Consider the following 27,002-nt stretch of genomic DNA (forward strand, 5'->3'; position numbering starts at 1 on the left):
GAACATTACTGAACATTGCACCAATCCATGGGCTGGGTCTGCAGCCTTTCTTGATATCTCAACTGGTAGCCGGGCAGCACACCAGGTACATTATTGTAAGCTGTGAGCCGGTGGGGTCTGGACAGCTTGTGTCTGTCATGAGTAGTTATGTGTACAGTCCTGATTGTTTGGGAAGAGAGCCAAACCTGCTGCTGTGCTGTAGATGAGAGGTGGTATGGATGAGGTGTTGTGTGTAGGAGAAGTGTGGAGAAAACAACATCTATCGGGCCAACCCACTGACATAATACTGTATATCCACATTCTTAGAGCAGGAATTAATTCTTTGCCAAATAAAATAAGTGTAGAGGTATTTGTTAGAGAGACACATTGACAAGTTCTACAATACAACAGTGTGAACCTACAGTACAGCTATTGTATAGTGAGGCACATGATGACACAATGCATCTTCATGTTGCTTCTGCTGAATAGCATTTGTAAATCTTTGAGACTTGCCATTTAATGCTCCAGGAAACTTACAAATCCTATTCAGTCTGATTCAAATTCTATATATTTATATATAACCTGAAATATTTATGAGTAAATATGTAACAATGAGAGTTTAAAGGTTCAGTGTGTGAGATTTAAGGTGTTCTATTTATATAATATGGAAGAAATAAAATATAATATATATTATTATATTGAGTTTATTACTTTGAATTCGCTTTTTATATTGACAGATGCCACTGGTCTTCTTCCACGTTGTCTGCACTGCTGTGTTTCTACAGTAGCCCAGAAGTGACAAACTTAACACTGGATATAGATTAGGCCTTTCACGTTTCACTACACTTTTTCCTTCATGCTTGGAAGGGAAGGGCAAGTGGAGGGGCTTGCAGTCCACAACTACACTGCAAGATGCCAATAAATCCTTCTCATTGATCCTTTTAAATTTGGAAAAAAAAACCTTATTGGATTTTCTTTATTAGGAGGTTAACAGCCAAAATCTCAGCTAATCTGATTCATCATGACGGTGTGGGTGTGATTTGTAGCGCTGCATTGCTCATAGTAAGTTAGTGATTGAGGAAATTGGTTTTCAGCGACTGTAAAGGAGTAAAGTGTCAAATTGTTGCATCGATTGATTACTTTTAAACCCGATCTTAACACAGCCACTTCCTACTTCACAGATTTTTTTATGAGCCTGGGTATAGCCCAACATCCTCAAGGCCCTGCTGACTCGCCTCAAGTTTGAGACTATAGGGACCAGGCTTTTGCCATCTTGGGGTCTTTGGAACAAGATTTGAGGATATAAGTTAACTGTGGGTCATCTTTCAAATTATCATTAAATTATTGTCTTTTTTAGACATGTTTTTTTCTCCTCTTATACAAATTATCTTCTGTCCTGCCATGTTTCTGTTCAGTAATTTATTGTATTTTATTTGCATGTATCTATGTACTAAACCTATACATTACTTAAATCAGTCAGAAAAAGTTGCTGCCTACAGAAAAAACAGAAATTCTATTTTTTACTTTAATATCCATTTTCTTCACTCATAATACATATTGCATTGTACATGAGTCAACAGCATTACAGTCTCCGATGACTATCTTTTTGACTATACAGAGTATGTATCTTGAAGGAAATGCAAAGCCCTCTTGCCGAGGGAAATAATCCCATCAAATGAGGGCAGCAGCTCTTGAGACTACACTACAATAACAGTTGTTCCTGAAAGCAAAAGGTTTTTTATTAATGAAAAACAAAAAGTGCTGTTGTTGTATACTATACATGCAGAGTTATGATACACTGCTCCTGGGAACTGCTACCACTTCTACTTCTTGAAAAAAGCTTTCACCCTTAACTTACATCATTATAAACCAGTATAAAGAATCATCAATTCTCCAGTTATTTTGAATTGTGTATTGAAATTAACCTTTGTGTTGAACTTGCTTCAGATATGTCTACCTGTTTCTTAAAGAGCCTGGGAGAACAAGTTGGCTGTCATATTCAGCTGTGGCTTACTGGTCATAGAGCTGATTGTCAGCATTAAGTGCAGCAAACTGTAGAGAGGTGTAGTCGACTGGTCTTTCCTATTACATAGAAGAAACATAGAGATTCAAAATAAATAGACATGTCTGGCCTTTTTGTACAGGAGTCTTGCAGAATTTCCATGGGATAGAGAGTCTAAAGTTCTTTGCAGCCAACGGGCACATGGTTACTCACCTGAAACAGTTTAGAGTATACACCTGCTCAAAATGATTGTGACTCATTCATTTGGTCGTTTAACTACAGCTGGTATCTTTTTTTCTTTGTTCATGCTCTGTTGGTGTTCAGCTCACAAAGTTTCCATTTGTTCAGTTGTTGGGTTTAATGGGTCGAGGGTGCTCTGTTTTAGCGTTCAAGGTACAGTTACAATATATGTCAATGTGTTTTTTTGTTTTTTTTGTTACACCTTCACTGCTGGTTTCGTGTGATGTCTTTAGGCCTCAATTTCATTTTGTTGTGTCACAGATTATTGTGCAGTTTAACTTCAAAAAATGCAGTTCAATACAAGCTTTACATAAATGGTGTAAAACTCATTATTAAAAGAGCACAACGCAACGTAATCACAGATAGTTTTGTCAGGGGTGTTGTTACTAATCTCTGTAAACTGAATGCAGAATCTGTAGGTAGGGGACAAATATTTTTGCACCAGAGGCCGTTTGTTGTCCAACTAAGTATTGATCAGTTACGTTTGTGTGGGCTTTGGTTGCAATAGTTCATATGGAGAACAAAAGAGGCGTATTGTATTTGCCAAAATACATCCAGTGTAATGTATACAGAGCTGGGCTATAGACTTCCGGTGAGCTCACTTTTGTTAAACTCCACACTTGTTTTCATTTTAACCTTGTAGTCTTTAACCCGGACTGACGCTGACCCAACTGCCATCGGGTGAGGACATTTATCAAGACTTTTGCAGTCCCCTCTGAAACCACAGGAGGCTTACATATACAACTTTTTTCAGTACTCCCCAGGACTAAGAGATGTGTAAAATAAGTACCGTTCCTTTTTAAAGGACGCAGGGGTCATATTCTTCTGGTAGTAGCTTTAATGCATAAGCTGACTTAAGATGTGGCTAGATCAAACACAACTTCTTATTCATTACAGTGAAAAAAGAGGTAAGACATAATTGCTTCCAATTGTGTATTGATCTTTGCTTGTTCACTCATACAGGACACACATACTGGCAAGGACAATCAAAGAGTTTAATGATGATAAAGTGTTTGGGTAAATTTCACCTGTCTGACTACAACGTGACGATACTGTGCCTAAAAATCTTAGCATGGTTCTTTTAATGGCATGTTTCTTAGTTTAGACATTAATGTTCAAGATATATTTATGGTTCACTATGGTGCTAAGTGAACCATAAATATATCTTGGTGTGTTTCAAGTGCAGGAAATGTCATGTTTTATGTTTTATTGATATTTTATGTCCTTCAATTTGCATTTGGCTGATTACACTCTTACTTCCCGGTGTTAAGGACATAGATTTAGCATTTAGATCAGAGGAGCCTTCTTTTTTTTTTTTTTTTTTTTTTTTGGACGTCGTCATGATTCCCATAACTTGTGACTCACGATTCCCTGCCAAGCACACACAAACACACACATATCCTGCAATCACACTGAGAGAATAGGATGCCCTCCAACAGCTCAGGTCACTCCAGATTTCATCAAAGGTCCTTTAGCGTTGACATTATCAAAGTATATTTTAATAAACTGTGGCTGTGTCATGGTTTAGAGTCAAGGTGTGTGCATTGGGGGGTTATCTATTATCTGCCTGCATATCTATGTGCCCTGTCCTGCCTGTTTACCTGTCTGTCCTTTCCTAAAGGTATGCCTGTCTGTCAGGATACGTGTCTCTATTCTGAATGTTTTAGGTCACTCAGTGCTGTCTGTCACAGCAGTTTGAGGATGACTGCAGGAGGAAGAAGGAGATAAAGTGAATAATTCAGAAACTCAAAGAGTATCTTTGGTGAAAGTGTATCAGTATAGAGCAAATGGCTGCTGGGAATACCCTTTGTATTCTTTCTACACAAAACCATTACTACAATCACTTCAGTTTTCAGTGTGTTTTGTGAGTGTCTAAGCCTTAAAGTAAAATAGAGAACATCCTGCAATATCATGTGATAATCAAACACACAACAGTTTATTATTTTGTCTGTTTAAATGTATCGTATGGGTTTTTTCTATCACCTCTACATATCCTCTTTCTTTTAAAATTTGCCCTGTCTGTGGTCAACCTTCTTTTCTCCTCTACCTTTCTCTCTCTACTTATAGTTGTTTTTCGTCACTCGCTTATTTTTATGTATTACCTCCACTTCTCACTTTCAGTCCACCTCCTGAACATTTGTTCCCCCTTGTCGCTTTTCCTCATGTCTCCTTCTGGCTTCACTTCTCTGGTCGATGTTTTAAAAATCGATTTTCTCTTTTATTTATTGTTCATAGCTCCTTTCTTCTTTATTACCTTCCCCTGTCCTTCTTGTATAACCCCTGATATCCATCCCCCTTTTCTAACACTCATCTTCCAGGGTCCCCGTTCACCTTTTTCCTGGCTATCTTTGACGTCTAATGGAGAGTGGGGATCCACTCAGCTGACAAAGAGAGAGGCGATGACGTCACAGCAGACATGATACACCAGCATCTGCTCTGGTCTAAAAATACACACCACAGGGCACACACAGTCAGTCTGCAGCTGCACTCAGCATTTGTTTCCACCTCCACGCTCTATTGAGATGGCCCAGCTTTTACACAACTGGGGCTTGTGGGCATGCTGGGTTACATGCTGCTGGCCCACAACTGAGCAGCCTTGATGTGTTTAGATATTAACAGTTAAAGACTCTAGGTGGCTAAGGATGTAGGGCGGAGGTTTACTGATATGATAACACAGAGGAAGGTGGGCATGGTTACTATCCAGCCTGTCAAATTCCATAAATTAAAGGACCAGTGTGTAGGACATATGAATCTAATGGTATAAATGAAGAATGCAACCCCCTCCATCACCCTCCAGTTTATGAAGTAGATGGTGGCCACAAAATACATGAAAAACCAGAAAGGCCCTATCTGGAGTTAGCATCTGCTCTAGGCTACTACAGAAACACCAGTAGGTATATAATAGATCATTCTAGGGTAACCAAAAGTAATCAAACATTTTATCAGTTACTTTTGTCAGAATTATACAGTATTTTCTGTGGACCACATCTTAACTGTGATTTGCATCACTACAATTTTTTTTGAGGAACTCTAAAGCTAAACATATCACTCTTCTGAAAAGGCCTAATCAAACATTGCTGTCTTTACAGTATATACATTACATTGCAGTATCCTCAAAAATGGTTAACTAACTCTCAGCTCTCAAAACATGAGGCCTAATGCCAAATGGTTAAAATATTACTGCAGGATTATTTGTGTTATTTATTTGTGTACTTGTGTGAATAACTATAAAACGTTGAACCCACTTAATAATTTTATAGCAAAAAAATTTAAAAATAAAAATAAACTCTGAGCTCTCCATCTACCCAGTGGTAAATAGCTCCAGACAAGATGTTTATTCTTCAAGAAGCTCTGTCTCTGCCCTTGCCAACTCTTCCTAGAGCTCCTCCGGGCTGCTGAGACTGTGAACCCTGGCTTCAGCAGCAGCTGTCTCTTGGCTAGCAGCAGCTCTGTCCCTCCATATAAATGGACAGTGTATGCATGACGCCACCCATAGGTCTTCAATTTCTCAATAATCTAAAAATCGGCAAAGACGTGGCTCATTGGCAGACCTGTGGTTGGCTGAATGATGCCTAGGTGCTCGTTTAAAAAGCCATCAAAGTGGCCACACTGTTAATTATGTGCAATTACTAGGCTGTAAACATGTTTATTTCTAGTTATACATTTTAATATGGGCTCTTATGGAGGTTGACATGTTATGTAGCCAGGCTCAAATGGTTAGCTCGAGGAATTGCAGTTTTTTTTGCACTGCATTGGCTTCATTTACCAGCCACGGCTACCATTTGAGTAAGCAAAAAAAAAAAAATTAAAAAAATAAACTGAACTCTCCTACCACCGGTAAACAGCTCTAGATCAGAATCTGGTATTACTCTGAATATTCATTCGGGTACACTGGCTTCAGCAGCTCTCTTGGCTAGCAGCAGCTCTGTTCCTCTCGGTTCTCTTCCTTTTGGTCCTCATGTTGGACTGAGGACACAGTCAGTGCTACAGTAACTCACTATCGCCTAGGCATAAATGGTATCACAAGGAAGTATGGGCCAAAGCTAATAATTTAGCATGCCAATTTCAGTAGACATCTCTGCAACACAATACATAGATGTCTTTGACATAACATTATAGTTGCATCTTAATGTTCTGCAGATAATGTCAGATCATTTTTTAAATGTTTTTAACATTCTTGGCAGTGCCAGCAATCTGCAGCGTAACATAAAGACCCCTTTACAGACGTACAGGTTCAAGAATCTTTTATCATTACAATGTTGTCTCCAATGTAAACTCTAGAAAGAATACATATCAGGCATCCAACTCTGTCCTCAACTATCCTCAGTTTGTTTCTTGTCACTCCTCTTCTCCTCTCAGTTTTTTTTCCTTTCTATCTGTACTGTTGGTGTTTTATTTTTTGTGAATCAAGCTTGTTTATTATTGGACGACACTGGCTCAAATTTCCACGCTGCTTGAGAAATGTCAACAGTCGCAGCAACACTCACCCAGTAATCACTGTCTTTGAGCAAGGCACTGTTACCTGCAGCTTCCCTGGCACTTAGAAATGGAGTATTGTATGAGTGCTAAGTAGTTCCCTGGTGCTTGAGTGGGTGTTTATGCGTAACCCTCGCTGACCCGGCGTTTAGTCCCTGAGGCTGTCACTGTAAATAAGAATGTGTTCTTAGTGAAGTTGCTGGGATGAATAATTAGTCTTTTTTTATCTGCACTGCTTTTGTGCTCATACATATGTACATTTTTGTAACAAAACCCTTTCTGTCCTTTTTGTCTGCTCTATCTACTACTTTTATGATAACCAATGAACGTCCTCATGCTGTGGGTTTGATATTTTAACTGTTTAAATATTTACCTAAAATGTTAAAAAAAAGGATATCAGTAGTGGTCTTTCTTTCTGAAAGTCAGACAATTAATTCATTATCATTAATGTGATATCTCAGACATCTGTTGTTGTTATTTTAAAGTAATATATGCCTTTATCTATCCACTCTCCTCTTTGTGTGTGTGTTTGTTTTGTCTGTCTGTTGCTGGTGTTGGAATATAACTAGGGAAGTGGAGCAGGCAGGTCTGTCAGACTTGGAGATCATCTCCCAGCCAGTGGACGATGAAAACCAGTGCTTAGCTCCTCCAGTCCAGCTGGTGAGTTTTGGCTACAGAGATCTGCCCCTTGCAGCATTGGACCTCTCGCTGGCTGGCTCACAGCTCCTCTCCAACGCAGATGAAGATGAAAACAGGGATGGGTGAGTGAAACTAGTGTTTGTTGCAAACATTGTTCTATGTGATACATACATTTGTATGGTTTGTCTCTATACTGTAAGCGTGAGTGACAGACACGTGATCATTTCTTGGGTTTAAGCAGCTTCAGAGTGACAGAGATTTGCTTCTGGGAACAGGTTGGCAGCAGGGAGGTGTGAGTGACCGACTGGTGGTATTTTTATGTACTGTAGGTAACTTGTCTGAATTCATTCGGAAGTTGCACAAACACACACTCACAGACAGTGTTGAGCCAATAGATTCCTGCATCTTATGAGCACTGATTTGTTTGAGGAACTTAAAAACAGCCAAACATATCACTCTCCTTAAAAGGCCCAACCGAACATTACTCACTGCCTACCATGGAGTATTTATCATTCTTACGTCCTGAGCATGTATATGTACATATGTACATGTATATATGTTTCCTAAAAAACCTGACCAGATTTTGACTCCTTCACTTATCTCCAATGGCTTTAAACAATCCCCTATTTTCTCTTTTTCTAATAAGTATTATTTCTGATTTCACACCATAGTGTTAAAAAACAAACAAAAATATCTCCAAGTTCTTCTACAGCAGCACATGAACAGTGTGCCTTTGAACAGCATGCCTGGTCAGTACACAGCATGAAGTGGGTGCACATAAGAGATGTTATCATACTGGAGTAACCTCCACAAAGAACTCAATGATGTGATTTAAACAAATATTGTGAAGTGAGATGATTGTAGTTTGTATTTCTCTGTCAGTTTCTCAGTCAACCTGTTCGTATTCAAAGTGTTGATCTCACCCAACCAACCAACCATAAGAGACAGACAAAGTGTGGCTTGTTTGTCCATGTTTGCTTTGCTGCAGAATTAATTTTACTTTGTTTACTTTGTTACTTTGTTTCCTAATTCAACAATAAGGCCATTTTGTTCTTGACTCTTGATACAAGCTTAGTCCAGGGTGAAGATTTTCTCCTTTTTACACATTGCGGGTAAAGTTGTCCATGACTGTGTTTTTATCGATAAAGAAATCTCACCTCACGTTAAAGTGACCATTTTCTAGTATATTAAAAATATCTAAACATAACATTTAAATAAAGCTATTCCAATCACAAGTCTAAGACTGATGAGTATTATTCATAACATTACTTCTACACATACGGTCTGGCACGTATCTTCAAAGACCTTAGACAAGGTGAAATGCAAATTAAGTTAAAATACATAATAACTGACTCATCATCTGATTTAAAACTAGTTATGAGATGAATTTACGTTTGTGTGTAGATGTTGTGAAAAAAAACTGTATATACTAATGTTAAGAATTGTTGATAAAGAGTAAGTACCTACATACATAATGTGAAGAATGATTCAAAGTAACTCACATTAGTGACACAAATTAATATTCAGAGCTCGTCATTTACCCTGAGGTGATTACATTGGCCAAAACATCAGACTTAAACGCCAGTGACAGCAGTGGTAAGCCATTCATTCTTACCAGTCTAAACATACAGCTCTACTATGGAGGTGTCCATCTTTCAAATTCTCCGGATGGTGTGTATTGAAGACCGAATTCATGCAAAGCTTATGCAAAATTCACAGATTTTCCCACTGTACGCAGTGTGATATGATCTAATATAATGTATTTATGGATTGCAGAAAAAATCAGAGGGGCAACATTTCTAGCTTAGTTTTAGCCTGTGAAAACAGTTTAGTTTTGTCATCTATGGTTCTGAAGGGATTCTGAAGTAAAAAAAAAAAATCACCCTGAGGACATCATAAGGGTGATCTTGCCTTGGGCTTGGACACTAAACAAAAACTCTGTGTTACAAACTTGGGATGTGGAGTTTGAAAGACATTTTTTCAAGCAGGGAGTACTAACAAAACCATAACAGGTTGCATTATGGGAAATGTGGAATCTAGTATTTATGGCGCAAAGTCAGGACATCCCCTGGTGCTTTGACTTTGATGATTCCTATTTTAATCTGTCTCTTGTGAGTTCTATTTTCATTTTGCTGATGACTGCACTCCATGCAAACTAAAATATTTTTAAAAACATTCTTTGTCGCAAATATTTAGTGATTTACTACCGTTTAGTGAACCGTTTGTAAAACCATTTTGTGACATTTTGCAGACTTAGACCTGCATGAACTAAACTGGTTTTATGTACTGCACATGTCTACAGGACATATTTAAAGGGAGGTCAACATATTCCTGACATAAACCATATTTACCCTTTTAAGGAGACGATTGTGGCTACTGTATAGTGGCACAAGAACCCAAAGCTGTTATCCGCAAACCTTTTACACACATACACACACATCTTCCCCATCACGCCTGCATTAATGTCACATAGTATGCATGATTATCATCCATCACATATTAAGTCTCCTTCCCCAAGTCCTTGACTCGCTGTCCCTGTTGCTCAACATTACGTCCATTTATCATTAAGTGACAACCTCTGGGTTGTCCAGCGTCCATAAGTTAACTGAGATCAATTCATCATTTCAGAATAAATATCCACTCTCCTCCCTCTGCCTGCTGACAATAGGGGCCTTTATTGTAAGTGACATTTTGCAACGCATGAGCCAAAATCCAATAATATCACACTCTTCAAGTCTTTCTGTGCTGTCTAACAATATATATTGTGACATTCAGTTATTTTATTAAGTGACCAATACCAGGCTGATATAAGTTGTACTGCAACAAGCTTCCAGTTGTTTGATGTCACTGATACAGCTGTCTACATTTTAAAGTCTTTTAAGACCAAATTGTCACAGACTGCTCTTGACAGATTTTAAGTGCGTTTTTGTAATCGTATGTAATTGTATGTAATCATGCACCATTTCTTAGTATGCGTATTTTAATTTTGCCTGGGAATACAGTGGTCCCTCGTTTATCGCGGGGGATATGTTCTAAAAATAACCTGCAATAAACGAAATCCGCGAAGTGAGTTTTAGATTATTTTACATGTTTTAAGGCCGTAAAACCCCTAACCACACACTTTTATACACCTTTTTACATGCATTTTGTACAGTACTCCCTTAGTTAATCAGGACGCAGAACACACGTGCGGTTCTCCCTTAGCCAATTTAGGACGCAGAACACAATGCGCGTTCATACTGTACAGTACGCTGTAAAAAAAAAGCGTGTAAAATTACACACAAAAAAATCCATGAAACAGCGAGTCCGCGAAAAGTGAACCGCGATATAGCGAGGGACGACTGCACTCTAAATTATGTTTGGTTGCATGACAAGCAACTGAAGTATATCCTGTAAACTTCAAGTTCAAGATTAGTATAAAGCAAATAAATAAAAGGCGAATTCTAAAGTCAACCCAATAAACAAAAAAGATCCATGTTACCTTTTGACCTGCTGATCGCGGTCCTTGTTTTTCTGCTTTAACATGATCGTGTAAAATGGCATATGGATATGAGGTTACATCACAGCTGCCCTTTTGATTAGTCACAACATTAACAGATTTTTTTTTTTTCACTGTTCAACCTGTTCACTGTCCAGTCTTTCTGTTCTGTCCAGCAACTGTGACTCAAACCTGGCTCTTTGCTCAAGCTCTCACCAGGATGCACATAAACACCATAAGCTGTAGTTCAGGACCCAATACACGCACACACGTAGGCTACAACCACACACACTCCAAATCCATATACGCTGCCTCATCCAAGTACTCCGTTTGACACCAAATCAGGTCTCACTCCATTGGTTCCCTTCAGTCAGCCAGTCATGGCTGGAAACAGATGGATTTCACAGACGCACCGTCAACAGAAGGTAGTGCCGACACTCACACTGCGCTTGTATCACAACCAGTACACTCCTCATGTGTCCTATATCATATCAGGGTCAGTGATATCATGTATTTTTGTCGCTATGCGTAATGGTTAGGTGTTTGTTTTGATTGTCCTCACTGTCTTAGGCTGGTATTGTTGGTGAACAGTGATGAATTATGCATGCAGCATTTTCTTTTGTAGCACAGCCTGTGAAGTACCTGTAAGGCTGCACAAGCTAAGAGCTGGACAATAACTGGGTCACAGTCCAGCTATTGTTGAGTAATCAAAATACGAGACTACCAATATGTTCAAATGAGCTTGGGCAAGAGACTAAAGTTCTCCCCTTTGTCCCAGGGCTGAAAAACTGTAAGAACCTGTGCTGTAAGAAGCTCTAACAACAGATTTACCAGTCACCGCGGTGAAAGTTATTTCACCACTGAGCTCAATTTACTCAAACCGTGCTTAGTGCGATGGGGTCACTATTTCATATTCAAGTCATTAATGCAAAGTGTCTGTCTATAAAAATGCTGCCAGTGGGAGTTGTAATAGTCATCATTCTTTCTTTTAGCTTTAATGAAATTCCATTTAAACCCACTAGGCATGAGCTCCAGTAATGTCTATGTTACATCTCCACTATACCTTAACCGCTATACTAATTTCTCAGATTAATCACCATTACCAGGCCGTGTGTGTCTTGTCTTATATTGGGAAGTTTCATTAGGATGTTCTGATGCCTCTTGCTTTGTGATGAAAGAGGTGAAATATCAAGAACCCCTGCTGTTTATAGGTCTTGCATGACATCAGGTGTTTTTTTTTGTTTGTTTTTTTTTGCCAACCTGTGAGAGTTTTAGACAGAGTACAGAAAACAGTGAAGTAGTGAGAACAAGCCGTGAAGGAGAAAAAACAGAGAACCTTCTCTGACATTAAGGCCACGTCATTAGAACCAGTGAGATGTAGCAAGAGAGCGTCTCACTGGATGTGTCAGTCCTGCCCCTCAGGAGCCAAATTCTATTTTATTCTGTGGATTTCAGCACCGTTGGGCTTTTGGTGATTACGTCTGTGCCTCCATCTCCTCATTACCGTATCGATCTACCTTTCAAACAGACAGCGGCCATTAGCCTTCTTTGATGACATTCACAAGCAACACGCCTGTGCACCATCATCATGTTTTATGATGGTCTCCTGCGGCAATGGGCGGGCTCCAAAGTCAGCTCTTTAAACATCAGCTAGCGCTGATTATGTTGGGTGGTAACAGTATGTAAGCGCCACCAGGCCTGTATCTGTATTTGCTGTTAGAATGTAGATAGGGAATGCTGGAGTGCGTCTAGCAGAGAGACTGATTGCTAAACTCACCTTTAGGGAAATGGGCCAGAGGAAATGAACCTTTTTTTTTTTTTATGGGTGCTTGGAATGATGAAGTGAAGTTGACAGAGGGCGAGATCGTGGCAGTGGGACAGCAATCCACAGCCATCAAAATCAAAACGTATGTGGGAGAGGAATCTATTGACTGCTCCACTGACTCTACCTGGGAAAGTGGATTGCCCCACCACTCACCACACACCCCTCTACTACCCAGCCTGCATTAGCTGGCTCATTGGCTTTCTGAGACAGTGAAGGAGCGTCATGAAGAAAGCTGTGCATGGGGAATGTTTAGGTATGCTCAGTGGTGATGTTTGACAAAACGCGAGCGTGTGCTCCTGAAAGTGAGAATGTCACAACCACGGTAGAGGTGTTTCATCAACATGGCAATGGCTCATTGGGTGAGGGGCGGAAGTTATTTTCACGGGTAGTTTGGGAATGTTTCCCTGTCAGCAAAACTTTCATCTACTCATTCCAGAAAGGAAAAAAAAAAACTATGCAAACCTAACACATTTTCTGTTTATCTCAAATTGAATGTACCAACTTACCGTACCAACAAAGTTATTGAACTAATTGGTTGTTGACGAAAATGAAACTCAGAGAAAATACGCAAGGAAGAAAAAAACAAACACATGCTGTGACTTACTATATTTTCCTTCACAACTTTACAGATTAGATGCTAAATGAACAGAGCTTTGTGCAAATATGATTTGCCTGTACTGTAAGGTCACAGCACGTTTCATAGTGGGAAGCAAGCGGAGGGGGATTAATCAAGAGAAAAGGCTCCTGTGTCAAGCTGCCACTGTGTGATGAAGCACCTACTGTCAGCCATGTTTGCATATCATAGCCTGTAGCATTGTGAAGGTGGAGCTGACCTTACTGCTATCTCTTGTATAGTTCGTTGCCCTCACTTCACATGTACTCATAAGTACTCAAACACACAAACCTCTCTTGCTCTCTCTGTCTCTCTCTCACACACACAAACACACACATTTGTGCATGCATGAACAGAAACACAGCACAGAGTATTTATACACCGAGAGAGACAGGGAACAAGGCCAGGCCTGAAAACCTTTCTCACTGCACTACATAGTGGTTGTTAATCTAATCCTCTGTAATCATGGTTCACTTCATATTCCAGTTTATACTGAGCTGTCACATCTCATTAGGAACAATAGTGTTCCTTCATTGATGCTTCTGCACATTTAGATCAGCTCTTCTTTCTCTCTCTTTCACCACCTTTCTGCATATTTCTATACTTCTTCTGATTTTCTCTCTTTATTCTCGCTTCTCCTTCTCCTCCCTCAGTGTCTCATATTTCTCCATCTTTTCTGCCCTCGATTTCACACAAAGTGTGTCTTCGCATACTTGAATACCAATACACTGAAACGAGCAGTCTATGTTTTCTCATCACTGTAAATCATGCTCTACACACTTGTCACCACATCACACGCTAACCAAAACTATCGGTGGCACCTTCGCAAGACTTCAGGATCCTTTCAGTTCATAGTCCTGCAGAGAGGGTGATGAAAGGTGGACAGGTTGGAGATTTCCAGCACCCGTTTACTGTATTGTTGCCTAACGCAATGTTCCTATCAGGAGAGACGTGGGCGACATTGTGGGAGGTGGTTGTTCTAGCTAGCATCAGGGGGCAGTTGCAGTGTTAGCAGTTTTGGCGTCATGGTAAGTGGAGTGTAGTTATTAATAGAGTTGGGCCCATCCATCTTCCTGTCTAGGAAAAATGCTGGGAGGACCAAGGTGGCGTGGGCTTGTGTTCAGCACTTTCATGGCCGCCCACTCTCCCCCTAGTCATCAAGCTGCTTTTGTTTGTTTGCTCAGTTTTTTTTTTTTTTTTTTTTTTTTTTTTTTAGGTTGAAGGGTTCTTTTGGTGCATTTCAGCTTGTATTTGTGTAGGCTGCTGCCGGTGGAAAAAAAAAAAAAATGCCGGGTGTAACAAAGAATGCCAGCGAGGGAGATTTGAAGGGCCTGGCCTCATCCGTGCCTCACATTGATGGTTTAAACTGGCAATTACATAATCGCTGATGACAACTTGACCAATCGCAAAAATGAATCTTTTAATAGCATCTGATTAGAAGGCATATTTTGAATTTTGAAAGTTTATATTGAACAATTAAGTTAGAAAGTAATTGTTGTGGACAAACACATTCGACTACACAATTTGGAAATAGACAAAATCCTGTGTAACAAGTGCAACCGAAATAAACAGAACATTGAATAAAAGTAGCCCTGAAACTAAACTCTAAAGTTAAGCCGATCATAATAACATTTAACAACCACATTACAGCACAACACGTGACATTCCACAATACCTGGCCAGTGGGAGAAAAATATCCTGCTGCCAATGATATATAAAAATAAAGGTCAGAGTGGAGAGTACAATGCTGATAATGTGATAAGGAAGAAGGGGAATTACCTGGGTTTATTACTGTCTGAGAACAAGGGATAACATCTGGATAAAAGCATGCGGTATAGAAAGATCTTAAAATACAAGTTGCCAGACTGGCTCACCAGACCACTCCAACACCCACTGCCATTACAAGTGCACACCTGATCAGTGGAATGATGTCACCTCCCATCCCGGTGATGGGTGTGTGGTTGCCAGACGCTTAGACAGAAGCATATGTTGCTGATATGGCTGTTCCAAATGTGCAAGGAGTCCAGGTTTAGATACCAACACCAGATGGTTCATCTAAATCTGTGGTGAGCAAGGTGGGGGGAAAAGGAAAAAACAAGTGCTCCTTCTGTCTGCCACCCCCCAGCTTCAGGCCAAGGGTCCAAATGTTCCATTTTGGAAATAACTACTGGCTCGTTTGCAAATCTTTGAATGTAGTTAAAAATGGAAAATAAACATGGACTATGATCACGACCATCTCTGGTGCCGGGTGTGGTAAACTTAAGTAACCTGGACACGAACAATTTTTTTTTTTGTAATTTGTAATTTTGTAATCTGTAGTTGTCCCAAGGTGCTTCAAGTTGGCACAGAATTCAAAGATGAGGTCACTGTGTTTGTATTTTTGTATTAATGTTTGTGTCTACCTGCCCAGGGACCGCAGAAGGAAATTAATAGGTCTGTGTAAGGCTGGTGCTTCTCTTCTCTTTGTATGGAATCAGTGTTTCTGTACATAGTCCTTGCAAATAAAGTTTGTTTTGTCACATTAATAAAGGGATATTTAGGAACAACTAGTGGCATGTAGAAGTTACACTGTATCTTTCTCAATACGCATTACCAGAGCAGACTTGTGCAACCATTAACTGTTGGTCCATCATTTTTACTTTTACATGCTGCTACTTTTTTAGAGAAGGGGAAAAAAAAGTCAAATGTTAAAGTCTTTCTTTTTGAAATAATGCATTCTCTGAAGGCTCTCAACTGGTCGAGCCAATTTGGCCTGATTTAATTAAAGAGCACAGGAAGTTGTCTGAGACAGCGTCCAGAGAGTGACCGGCCTCCCTGTTATCTCTCAGACTTCTTAATTCCTCTGCCACAGGGATGGCTGCTGGCCCATGTAGTGTAAATGCTAAATGTGCATCGTTTGTCAAGTTGGTGTTTTCTCTCTGTCTTGGGGACAAATGGACATCAGAGATTCCCCAAATTATGAAAAATGTTGAAATAGTGCCATTATTTCATAATTTAGTAACAAAGGGTTGAATTTATTTTCCAACCCTACGTCTCTTCTTTCTATAAATAGACCAACTATTACATGTACATTAGCCATTGCCATTATGTCTACATTTTTTCAGACAAATATCTAGTTTTAATGTCCAAATCCACAAACAATGATGCAATCGAATAGAAAAATGACACAAGTAGAACATATATGCATTATTACATATTTATACAGATCATCTGTTTTGTATTTTTCCTGCCCTGACATTAACTGCGCCAACTTTTACATGCCATCTTTCTATCTCTGCCATCCACAGGAAGGACAGTTTCAGTATTGATAATAGAAATACCTGCACAGCACAGTGTGTAGCTCAGTTCATCCCAATCCTCACACTCAGCCCCTAAATCACCTTCAGAGAGGAGGTGCAGAGTGGTGACAGCAAAAATCTAGTAGACAAGTCCATTTTGATGGTGTCAGTGCAGATGTAAGTAGTTCTGTTTTTCTTTACCTCTGTATTAAAAGATAATTTATCTTTGTGAGAACAGGGTTAATTACAACCCCCCATGGTACCCCCAGACACAAATAGTAACACTACATAGGTTTAAAAGTACTACCTCTAGGTTGAAAGTTTTGGTATGATCGAGTAGGGCTTGAAGATGGAAAAAGTACAACATGTCTCTGAAACTGAGGAACTTACACACTTTGATAGATTAAATCTTCAATTCAGCAGGATATACAGAAGATTGTACTGTATGTCTGCTTGCTCTGATCACACATGGCACATGGTGAGATCAGCTACACAAGTCTTTTCAGCTTCTATGAAATATAGATGCTGTTTACTGTGTTAAATAATACTGTAATGTACAATACTATTAGTGAGAGCATAGCAAATCCCTGACAGGTAATTGATCTCAGTAGCACTGGAGGAAGTCAATGACCAAGCATCATCTAAGAAAACTAAAGCCAATGTTAATTTAGCTCTGTTCACTGAGGAATATTAATTTGAATGCCTTGTCTTGAAAGCACCATGCACAGTCTCATTAGTCTTTCTTGTCAATGGAGTCAAAATACTGTTTTGTTTTGTTTGCTACATCTTAAAAGGGCTCCACAATGGCTTCTCTGTCTGATCCACTCACTTCTCTCACATTAGCGGAGATCTATAACTCACTCTGAGTCTATAATAACAGTGTACTGATCTAGGCTTTCTCTCATTGGCTGCACACATATGGTATATACACACAGAATACCCATACACTCACAGACACACATACACACAGTGACCTTCCTGTCCCCTTGTAACATACAGATGAGTCTTTTCCCAGCGCTCCCACAGGACGGCGAGGGAAAGCTGAACACCAGTTGCCCTTGTTCATTGTGTTGTGTGCATGAGAAACTTCTCACAGCAAACTTAAGCCTCTAGCTGCAGGTGAAATATAATCTACACCATATACTTCCTGTTGTATGTGTAACACTAAAAGTGATGCCTTTAATAAGCTTAGCACTTCACTGCGCTGCTGTGATAAAGAGCACAAAATAAGAACGCCAGGTGTCAGGTATCACTCTCTCTATATAGGTCTATACATACCAGCTACCAGAATTGGCCAATCAGAATTCATCTTTCTTCATAAAGAGACTATCTGTGTTGAAAATGTGCTTTGGATGTTTTCCAGTTTAATGTTTGGAGTACCCGTTACCCTTGTAAGCTATATTTTACACAGATTGACAATAGAAAAACTAAAGATCACTTTACATATTCTAACATTTGAAGTGTTATCATCTTTACTGAACCAGCTGCACTACTACTGTAGGTAGTATAGTATTAGATGTTGACTTGGAGTGAAACTGAGAAGCTGTTATGTAACTGTCACATATAAACACCAGATGAATAATGAATTAATAAATAATACACTTGCAATATTGTAGGTGTAAGGTAAACACTGTTTAGTAATAATTCACTTGTCTTATTTCATTTTAGCCATTGTCAAGTATAAAAACAAAGCTCAGAGCAGAAGTCAGCACCTCAGAGATTTATATTGTGACACCAGAGTCAGTCATTTATTGCTTTGGTTCTGTTTTTGTGCTGCAGGAGTTGTGAGGCTTGCTTCTTCCCTGCTGATGTGTTGTGATCAATGGTGCACAGGCATTGGTAATGGGGAACCTTTCAAATGTAAAATTAATTACCTGCAATCTGACAGCATCAGGGAAACTCAGCATGTATTTTATGCTTAGTTGGTACTCTCCCTTTTCTACGCTTGCTTTAGCATGAAGCATTGTGTATGTGTGTGAGTGTGTGTGCACTGGTTGTTAAAATGTGGAGCCTGTTAGAGACACATTTGTTTCTATGGTAGGGTAGGATGCTGCCTGTAAGGTGAGAGTGAATTTGCCACCAGCAGACTTGATTTTGCTTGAAAGATGGTTGTATAGCACCTGTCCTTTTTCTTCTTGGTCTTGATAAAAACAAGTTCTACAAGCAATGTATGGTTCTTGACATGTTATTTGGCTGTATATACAGTGACAATTAGACCTTGTACCTTGAAACCACTGGCTGTTCTGGTGGTGGGTCTGGTTTGGCAATAACACAAATAAACAACCAAAGATGGTGTGTTTACTGTGTTTACTTAATGATGCTTTTAGGATCGAGTTAGTATGCCATTGTTGTTTGCTTGTGAGTCACTTTCTGACCTCTAGTGGTCAGATATTGCACAATGCAGCTTTAAATGTGTTAATTCAATCCAATCTGTCGTTCGGTTCATCAGACTGCAAATAAGCTAACTCAGCACTTATTGAGCTGATTGCCATAAAATCTTCTGCAAACGTTATTGGTCCAGAGGATAAAGACTACTGCCTTTAGTGGACCTACAAAACTGACAATATTTGATTCAATTAAAACAATTAAATTATCATGCTAACATGCTAAACATGTTGCCATCAAAGAACTAATGTGCCCCAGCACAGTCTCACAGAACTGCTGGTGCGGCTGTAGACTCTTATGGGTATAAATTAGTTTCATTCACTTCTTGCACAGCAGTACATCAAAAAAAAAAGTGTTGAGATGATCTCACTGAACTTTCTACATTCACAATCACACCTCTCATCCCAGACATAGTTGTCATCACCAGCTTCAACGCATCCAAAGTGACAACATCCAATAATAGAATTCAGTCAGAAAAAAAACTCATTGTAAAAATTTTAAATTAAAACAGGTGTTAGCCTATTCATTACACTCCATTCAATGTTAGTTTGTAAGGAATGGAATTTTTGCTTTTTCTGGACAGATATTTAACACATTTTGGCTGCTGAGCCAATGGATAAGTCGCTTTCAAACTTTTGGAAATGCTCTACTACAATTGTCACAGTTGTCTCTATTACTTACACAATATGCAGCAGTGATACACCCTTTACAAATGCTATAATATTAACTTTTAATTTTCTTTTTTACTGTGCACTACAGATTGAGGAATTAATTACGAATACAAGACCTGAGGCTTTTCTGTGTGAAGCTTACATGTTTTCTCTGTGGATTTCCTCCAGGTGCTCTATTGGACTTAATAAGTAGAATTAAGACATTATAAGTAGGCAACTTGTCCAAAATGACCAAAATGTGCCCCCCTTGTTATTATTATTAATAATAATATTAACTTACTTTGTATTTATTTATTTTTATTTACAAAGCACTTTACAATAAAAACATATAATCAAGAACTAAAATTAAAAAGAAATATCAAATAATTTAAATAATAATCAAATGTCAGAAAAAGACAGAATAAAAGTGAGTCTCAAGATGAGATTTAAAGAACACACCTTTTTCTGTGTGAGGTCCCTGGGTGGGGAATTGTACAACTGAGGGACCCAGACAGCAAAAACCCGGTTAACCTGCCACCCCCCCCTCTGCACCCCCAGAAGCGTATGAGTGCAGGGGTAGAGGGATTGTTGACTTGACTGTATTCTGCTGACTCCCTGATCCTTTATCTGAGTGAGGTTTGTGAAAGTTAGAATTTATGGCCCAGATCATGACCCTGAAATATCAGTAGTCTGACTGTACCGTGTATTGATGAATACATGATGCTGTCTGTGGTGCTGATGTAGCAGATTAATGAGTGAGTAATTGTGCCGTTTTCTCTCAGTCCCGCCTCCCTGTCAGTTTAAACCTGGATCTATAATATTCTCTAAACTATATACAATAAATACTCAATTCTATACTACAGGCATCAAATTACCAACATGACCCCTCCCAAAGCTAAATAAGAATATTGATTTTAATATGCCCATTTCTTAAATTTCCTTAAAGTTGTTGATAACATGCAATGTTGAAAACCTGAAAAGCATATTTCCCAATTTTAAATTGAACTTACATACACTATTTGAGTAAAAGGACTTATTCACTATTGTGGTGGATTGGAGTAAGGATGAATGAAAGTGCAGTGCAGTCCTTTATCTGATGAGACCATCACGTGCTGTGAGTCTGACAGTCCCAGTGTTTGGTGGCTCACTCGACATGCTGGTATCGATTACTTTCCCTGATTTAATCTCCCTCCTCTATATCCCTGTCTAGCTCCACTCAGTCTCACTGACAGTGGGAAACAGTGACAGCTATATCAACCTGCTCAACACACTGCCAGCAGAGAGGATGTAGAAAATGGAGGAGTGGAGAGTGAATGAAAGCAGGAGAGATAGCAAAGATATGCAAAGAAAGAGCAAATGAAGAAATGTACACAATGTTGGTGTCCAAAAAGTCTTGAAATTTGACGAAAATTAAATTGCATTTTGACTGTAATTTTCTAAATCAATATTAGGATTGTGAAAAATATCAATGTGAGAATCCACAAAGCCAAAGTGAGTCTGTAAACAAGCAGTTTGAGAGGTGACCTTGTCCACTGTATGTGCTTGTCTACTAGTGACTTGGGCCAGGTGGTTCTGTCAGGCCGTCAGGCCTGAGTGGGTCAGAGAAACAACATTTGCTACTGTTCTGTTGCTTTAATAAGACTCATTAATATACTGCATGTGTCACCAGCAGCGTTGGATTGCGTCCCCTCTGGGCTGGGCTAGTTTTGGCATGGCATGAAGTAAGGGCACACACATTCACTGAATTTAGCCTATTTGTCTAACATATCAAAGCTCAGTCTCTGCACTGTCTGTGAACTCACATCTTGTGTTCATCTGTGTGTGTGTCTGTGTGTGTGATGCATTGGCTTGTACTGTGCAGTTAGCCTGTAAAAAGACAATACATGTTATCAATAGTGGCAGTTTGTAACTTACAAATGTATTGCTTTGTTGGCTGTCATATGGTGAATTTGATCTAGGCCAGGATTCTTCCTTTAGATGTATAATAAAGAAGTGACGCTAGATGTTGTGTTCAAAGGGAATTGTAATTTTTTCCTTTTTACACAGACAAACTTGTGAATGCCTTCTTATAGTCTGTGTGGACTTTAAAGAGTGGTGAGATTATCCTTTTTACTGGATGTTTATTTGATCAAGGTCCACTCAGTAGTGAAAAACACCCTCTACACAAAAGACTAGTACTCATATTGTCTTAGCATTCAGACCTGAGAGTCTATTGCCCTGTTTTGGGGGATATGCAGGGAAATGGTAAAGTTACCCTAAAGGTGGACTTTCTTCAAGTATTGTATTCAGTAATATTGAATGTGATTAGCTGCACTATGCCATGACTCCTGGAGCCAATAAAGCCTGAGGACATGGTACTCTTATAAAGTTTGTGAGAAGATTGAGTCACTTTTACCACTCCCTTTTACTACTCCCACTCATAGAGGTTTATTGTTCTGGTAATTTTTTCCTTATTTTAACCTCCCCGCAGCAGTTGAATGAAGCATGAAATCATTTGATAGAAGATGTTCTATGATGGACTATCTAATCATATGGTTGAAGTTTGCTTAACCATAACCTTTGGAAATAGAGGTTGTTCAAACCATTGAAATGTTTGGATGACTCAAATTTTTTATTAAAAATAAAACATTATATATTCCAAAACTGCTTACACTCTCATTGCACTAACATGATTCAACAGGGGAATATGATTGTTGCTGTGACATTTTAGAATATACATTCTCTCAGTACTGAATATTTCATTTATTATCATCATACAATCAGAAATAATAAAAAAGGTTTTTGTTAAATTGGACTCTAATGTATGCTGTGTAGTACACACAGTAGCCAGAACTCCATTAAGGTTAGAGAAGTTTATTTCTAAAGGTTGGCTGGTGCAAATCCCCAGAGTCTAACTCTCTCACCTTCAACTACTGTCAAGGTGACCTGGTCCCATAGAGCAGGTCAGTGGCCGTCAGTGAATATTAGAATGGAAAGTAATGCATAGCTGATGAAAAAAAAAAATCAAGGACATAATGTAGCAGCTTTTTGAGTACCTTTTTGAGTAACTTTTGGAATAAACTGTTGGGTATGGCTGGCATGTGTGAGAAATGAACTACTGCAGATTGTTGAAATGCATATTGATGACATGTGACTAGACAGTGAGTTATAAGGATTGTAGTTGTGACCAGTGTTCAGTTTATCCTTGCTCATATGTCACACCTGATGAAGTTGTGAGGTGGAGGATCCAGAGTTTACTCTGTAGAGCTAGACACTCACATGACTTCAGTGAAATCAAGATAAAGTTAGATTTTTAGCTCAAGAATATTTTTACATTTTCTGAAGATAATTCTGTTTACCATGTCAGTTTGTCACTTTTCTATTTTGTACCAGACCTAAATAGGATATCACATTACTCAATATTATGATCTATGTATCAACACAGTGATTTTATATACAGTATATACAGTAGGTTGGCATATAGACTGTTTTTCAGGACGACATGATACCTGGCATCCACAGAGTCTCGCCAAGACTCTGGAGGAGCAGATTCTACACCATCTGGAGTGTGCACATTTGTGCCACCCCACCCGAAGCCAAGAAGATGATTGCTATCAGCATGATTACGCCTTTATTAGATTAGCTGTGCATTGTTTACAGGCTTGTGGCTCTGCCCATGCCAGCCTTTGAAGGAATACTTTCCTCTGAAAAACCTCTTCCTCTGGTCAACTCAACAGCTGCAGAGAACATTTCACTTATTGCTACATAAATGTGTTACTCTGGGGGAGAATTTTAGAAAAATGTGATAATTTTGCTCTTCTGTAGTTTATTCTTCAGTGATGTCTCTAGAAATCGTCTTTTATTAGGGTCAGACAAATTCCTAAAACAGGTTATGCAGAGTATACAGAGTATAAGGAAGAGAAATAAGCTAAAAAGTCATGGTTTAATTTTATTGTGTTCATTATTTATAAGGTAGATTTTCACAATTTTGACTGCTGACATGGAGGTTGTGTGATTCAGTTCTCCTTAAAAGAGACACATAAACACACACACACACACACAAAAGTCACATGTGTGGCCTCTTCCACTGACTGAGCAGAAATTAATCAGAGATGAGGAGGTGACACGTAAAAAAAAAAAACCCTCTCCCCCAGGGGATAGTTTTGCAACAGTATTGAATAAACCACAATAAATGCTCTGGGTCTGTTATAATCATGCGCCTATACTGGAACCACCCAAGAAACCCTCCTGACCATATCACCCTATGTACAGAAGAAATTGTTTACATTCTGCTGTAGAAAGAAATTGATCTATTTCATCAAAATACCATATGATCTGTCATTTCAGATCTCGGTTGTATAAAGCTAGTCACATAGCAAACATGAAGATAAAAGTAAGACTTTTATTATGACTCAATTCCTTTCATTTCTAAACTCTTGGAGTTAATAATAAGAAGTTGCACCTCATTCAAATGCAGCTCATATGAAGCTCATTTCAAGGAAAGAACAAATCTTCTACCAACAGTTTATGATGTGTTTTAATAGGCTATAACCGGTATTAAAACAGATAAAATATCAAAATTCTCCTGTAATGAATGCAGCATAATCAGTTTTCAAGCCACAGTGAAAATTGAGCCATTTTGCCACCGTTGCAGCTCATATTAGCACCATGCCAAGGAATGAAGACATGATCAGAGGAGAGAAATGCTCTGCCAATGTCTGTCTCCTCCATGCCAGTGCATGGGGAGAAGGGAAAGGTAGTGGGCAGAGCCAACTTTCCACTCCAGCTGGAGATCTGGTGAGAGACATTGTTTCTCTCATCTCCTACTGTCAGCCCTTGTAGTAGCTGGTCTGCAAGACTAGCCACTTATTCAAAATAGCATTGAGTAAACTTGCCAAACATTTTAATGGCCTAAATGCAGGAGTCTTAGAGTACCTGGCAAAATAAAGCTTTTTTAAAATTTGTCTTAAAAATGTTAAACAGCCACAGCATTTCCTCTGGAACATCTTTAAGTTAAAGGTTTGATTTTCCGTCAGACAATGATCAGTCATTTCATTTATTTTATATCTCACTTGTGTCTCAGGCCACTTATTTAGCTGAAATCCTTCCTTCTAAGCGGCATCCTCTACAGTGACTCCCTTCATCACCATGTAAAAAGGACTCCATCAATATTCCAGTCACACCCACGGCTGATGGTCAAGTCACTGGTTCACAGAGCTTCACTGTCCCTTTCTCTGTCAATGCTGTCTCTGACCACACTTCCTTTCCCTTCGCTCTGGCCTTCACCACCGAACTTTGCTTGGAAATAAACAGACATTTTGTAAACTACTGCCCTCTGTTGGCCATATCAGGGAGTTCAAACATCAAAGATCAAACCTCTGAAATATTGTTCAGCATTGCACTCAGACTGGGAATCAGTGCAAGCATAGGTTCATCCATTAGTCAGTGTCAGTTTTAACGTGCTGTGCTGGAATATAAATAATTCTAAGTGTCACAGTATGTCTTTGTTTAAAGACAATTCAATGACCTCAAATCATTTTTATTTGAGGCTATCAAAGATTAATTACTTTCTTACTAAAAGTAGGGTTTACATTATTCTTTTGCATCTCTCTTTTGTGTATTATGCAATCTATTAACGCTTAGTTATACAAAACTACTTTATATAAAAAGAACCTACCTCTTTTTTTGCTTACTCTCTTCAGGTCCAACTGGTTGAAGCCCTGCTGCGGCCGCCGAGTGGCCCTGTGGCAGGTCTGTCTGCTCAGCGCTGGATTCAACTGTATCCTGGTGGCGTGTGTCATCCTGGTGGTGCTCTTCCTGTCTTTGGAGCTGCTCATAGACACCAAACTCTTACAATGTAAGCACTGTGCACGCCTGCTTATTTGTTTATTTCGCCTTTTTTAACCTTTTTTTTTTTAAATCAAGGGGGAGGTTTGCTGAGTATGCTTATTCCTCTCTAACAATACTCTGTGTGACGTTCATAAAACACCTGGGAGGCATCTGGTGCAACACACACTCACAGCTCCACTGGAGCAGTGGGGAGTTAAACGCTGTTGTGTCCTTGAGCATCCGTCCATCCTTACTAACTCCACTGGTGTTGCACTGTGACCTACCTGCAGACAGTAAAGAGAATTTTTTTATTAATCAAAAATGTGTGTCATTATTACGATTATTCTTATTACTTGTGTCATTTACTGTATATCTTCACTGACACGTTCATGATAAAGATGCAAGGTTTAACCTTGTTATGAATAACAGTACAATAATGAGCCATGAGGAAGATCACAATCACGGTAAAAAGGTCCTCATTTCAAATCTCAGTTGTGTTGGTCTATGTGTGCAGTTTGCTACATCCCCTTGTCCCAACCCTGGAAAGTACATAATACATACAAATACATTTTCACTTAAGTAAATTAAAGTCAGAAAATTATTTTGTATGAAAAACTAAATATGTATTAAACTTATAAAACAACATATTGTTAAATAAACATTAAATGTCACCAGATATTTCCCCTCTAAACTTGTCTGGTTAAAACTATTTTGTTTTTGTTTTTTCTCCACATTGACAGCTATAACTGTAAAGTGCTACTTGCACATCCTTGTATTGTATGTAATGTATCAGCATTAACAATCTAGTAATAAATCTATCAATCTAGTAATATATAGTAGTATATCAGTCATAGGGGCAATTTTTCTGCATACTGGCATACTGGTTTATATTTTGTGGATAATTTCTGTGTTTTTGCTTGAGTGGGAATGTAGGACTTTTAGTTGTTATTGAATATTTTTACCTTGCATGTTCTGTCAGTAATTTACTTAAATAAAGCATCTGAGTACTTCTTCCACCACTGGCTGTGTATGTGTAAATAATGGCGGATAAGAGACCATAAATTGAACTTAACTATATATGTTTTAATGTACTAAATACATTTGAGAGCAAATATCTAAATAGTAAATAGATAGATGAACAATTGAATAAACACTTGAATGATCTTTTTGAGTGAGACTTTGAATTTTGTCCCACATTCATTATTATGTACAGTATGTATGATCATACAAAAATGGCATAGCTGAGATAATTGTAACCATTGTGTCATTTATTTTTTAAATGCTCATGTGTATTCGTTTAGTGTCCACTCTTTCCATCACCGCTGTGTGTGCAGTCTTGCCAGTCACAGACGAGCTGCTGGTGCTGGATGGTAAATGGCTGTGATGGAGAGTGATGGAGAAAGGTGATAATGAACCAAGTTTCTTGTCAGTGGCAGCAGGCACACGTCCCCCATCGATTACTGGCCAGAATCCAGCTCTGATGATACCTGAGTCTTGCTGCGGGGACTGCAGGGCTCTAGTCACTTTAGATCTGTTGTAATCTAGTGCTTTGTCTGCTGTCAGTCCTACAAGACAAATAGAGGAGTGGGCAATGAGTGAGTGAGAGAGTGCACAGAGAGATTAGTAGTG

General features: G+C 38.9%; 1 protein-coding gene across 1 annotated transcript in view; it reads left to right on the forward strand.

The window, feature by feature from the left end:
- Window positions 1–27,002, forward strand: part of LOC104920287 (transmembrane protein 266) — a 47,786-nt gene that overhangs the window by 7,337 nt on the left and 13,447 nt on the right. The window contains exons 3-4 of the mRNA XM_019278885.2: window positions 7,267–7,458; window positions 25,247–25,401. Coding sequence (XP_019134430.1) covers window positions 7,267–7,458; window positions 25,247–25,401 — 347 coding nt within the window. The remainder of the gene's footprint in view (window positions 1–7,266; window positions 7,459–25,246; window positions 25,402–27,002) is intronic.

Source organism: Larimichthys crocea, chromosome VIII (assembly GCF_000972845.2).
Source record: "Larimichthys crocea isolate SSNF chromosome VIII, L_crocea_2.0, whole genome shotgun sequence".
Lineage (NCBI taxonomy): Eukaryota > Metazoa > Chordata > Actinopteri > Sciaenidae > Larimichthys > Larimichthys crocea.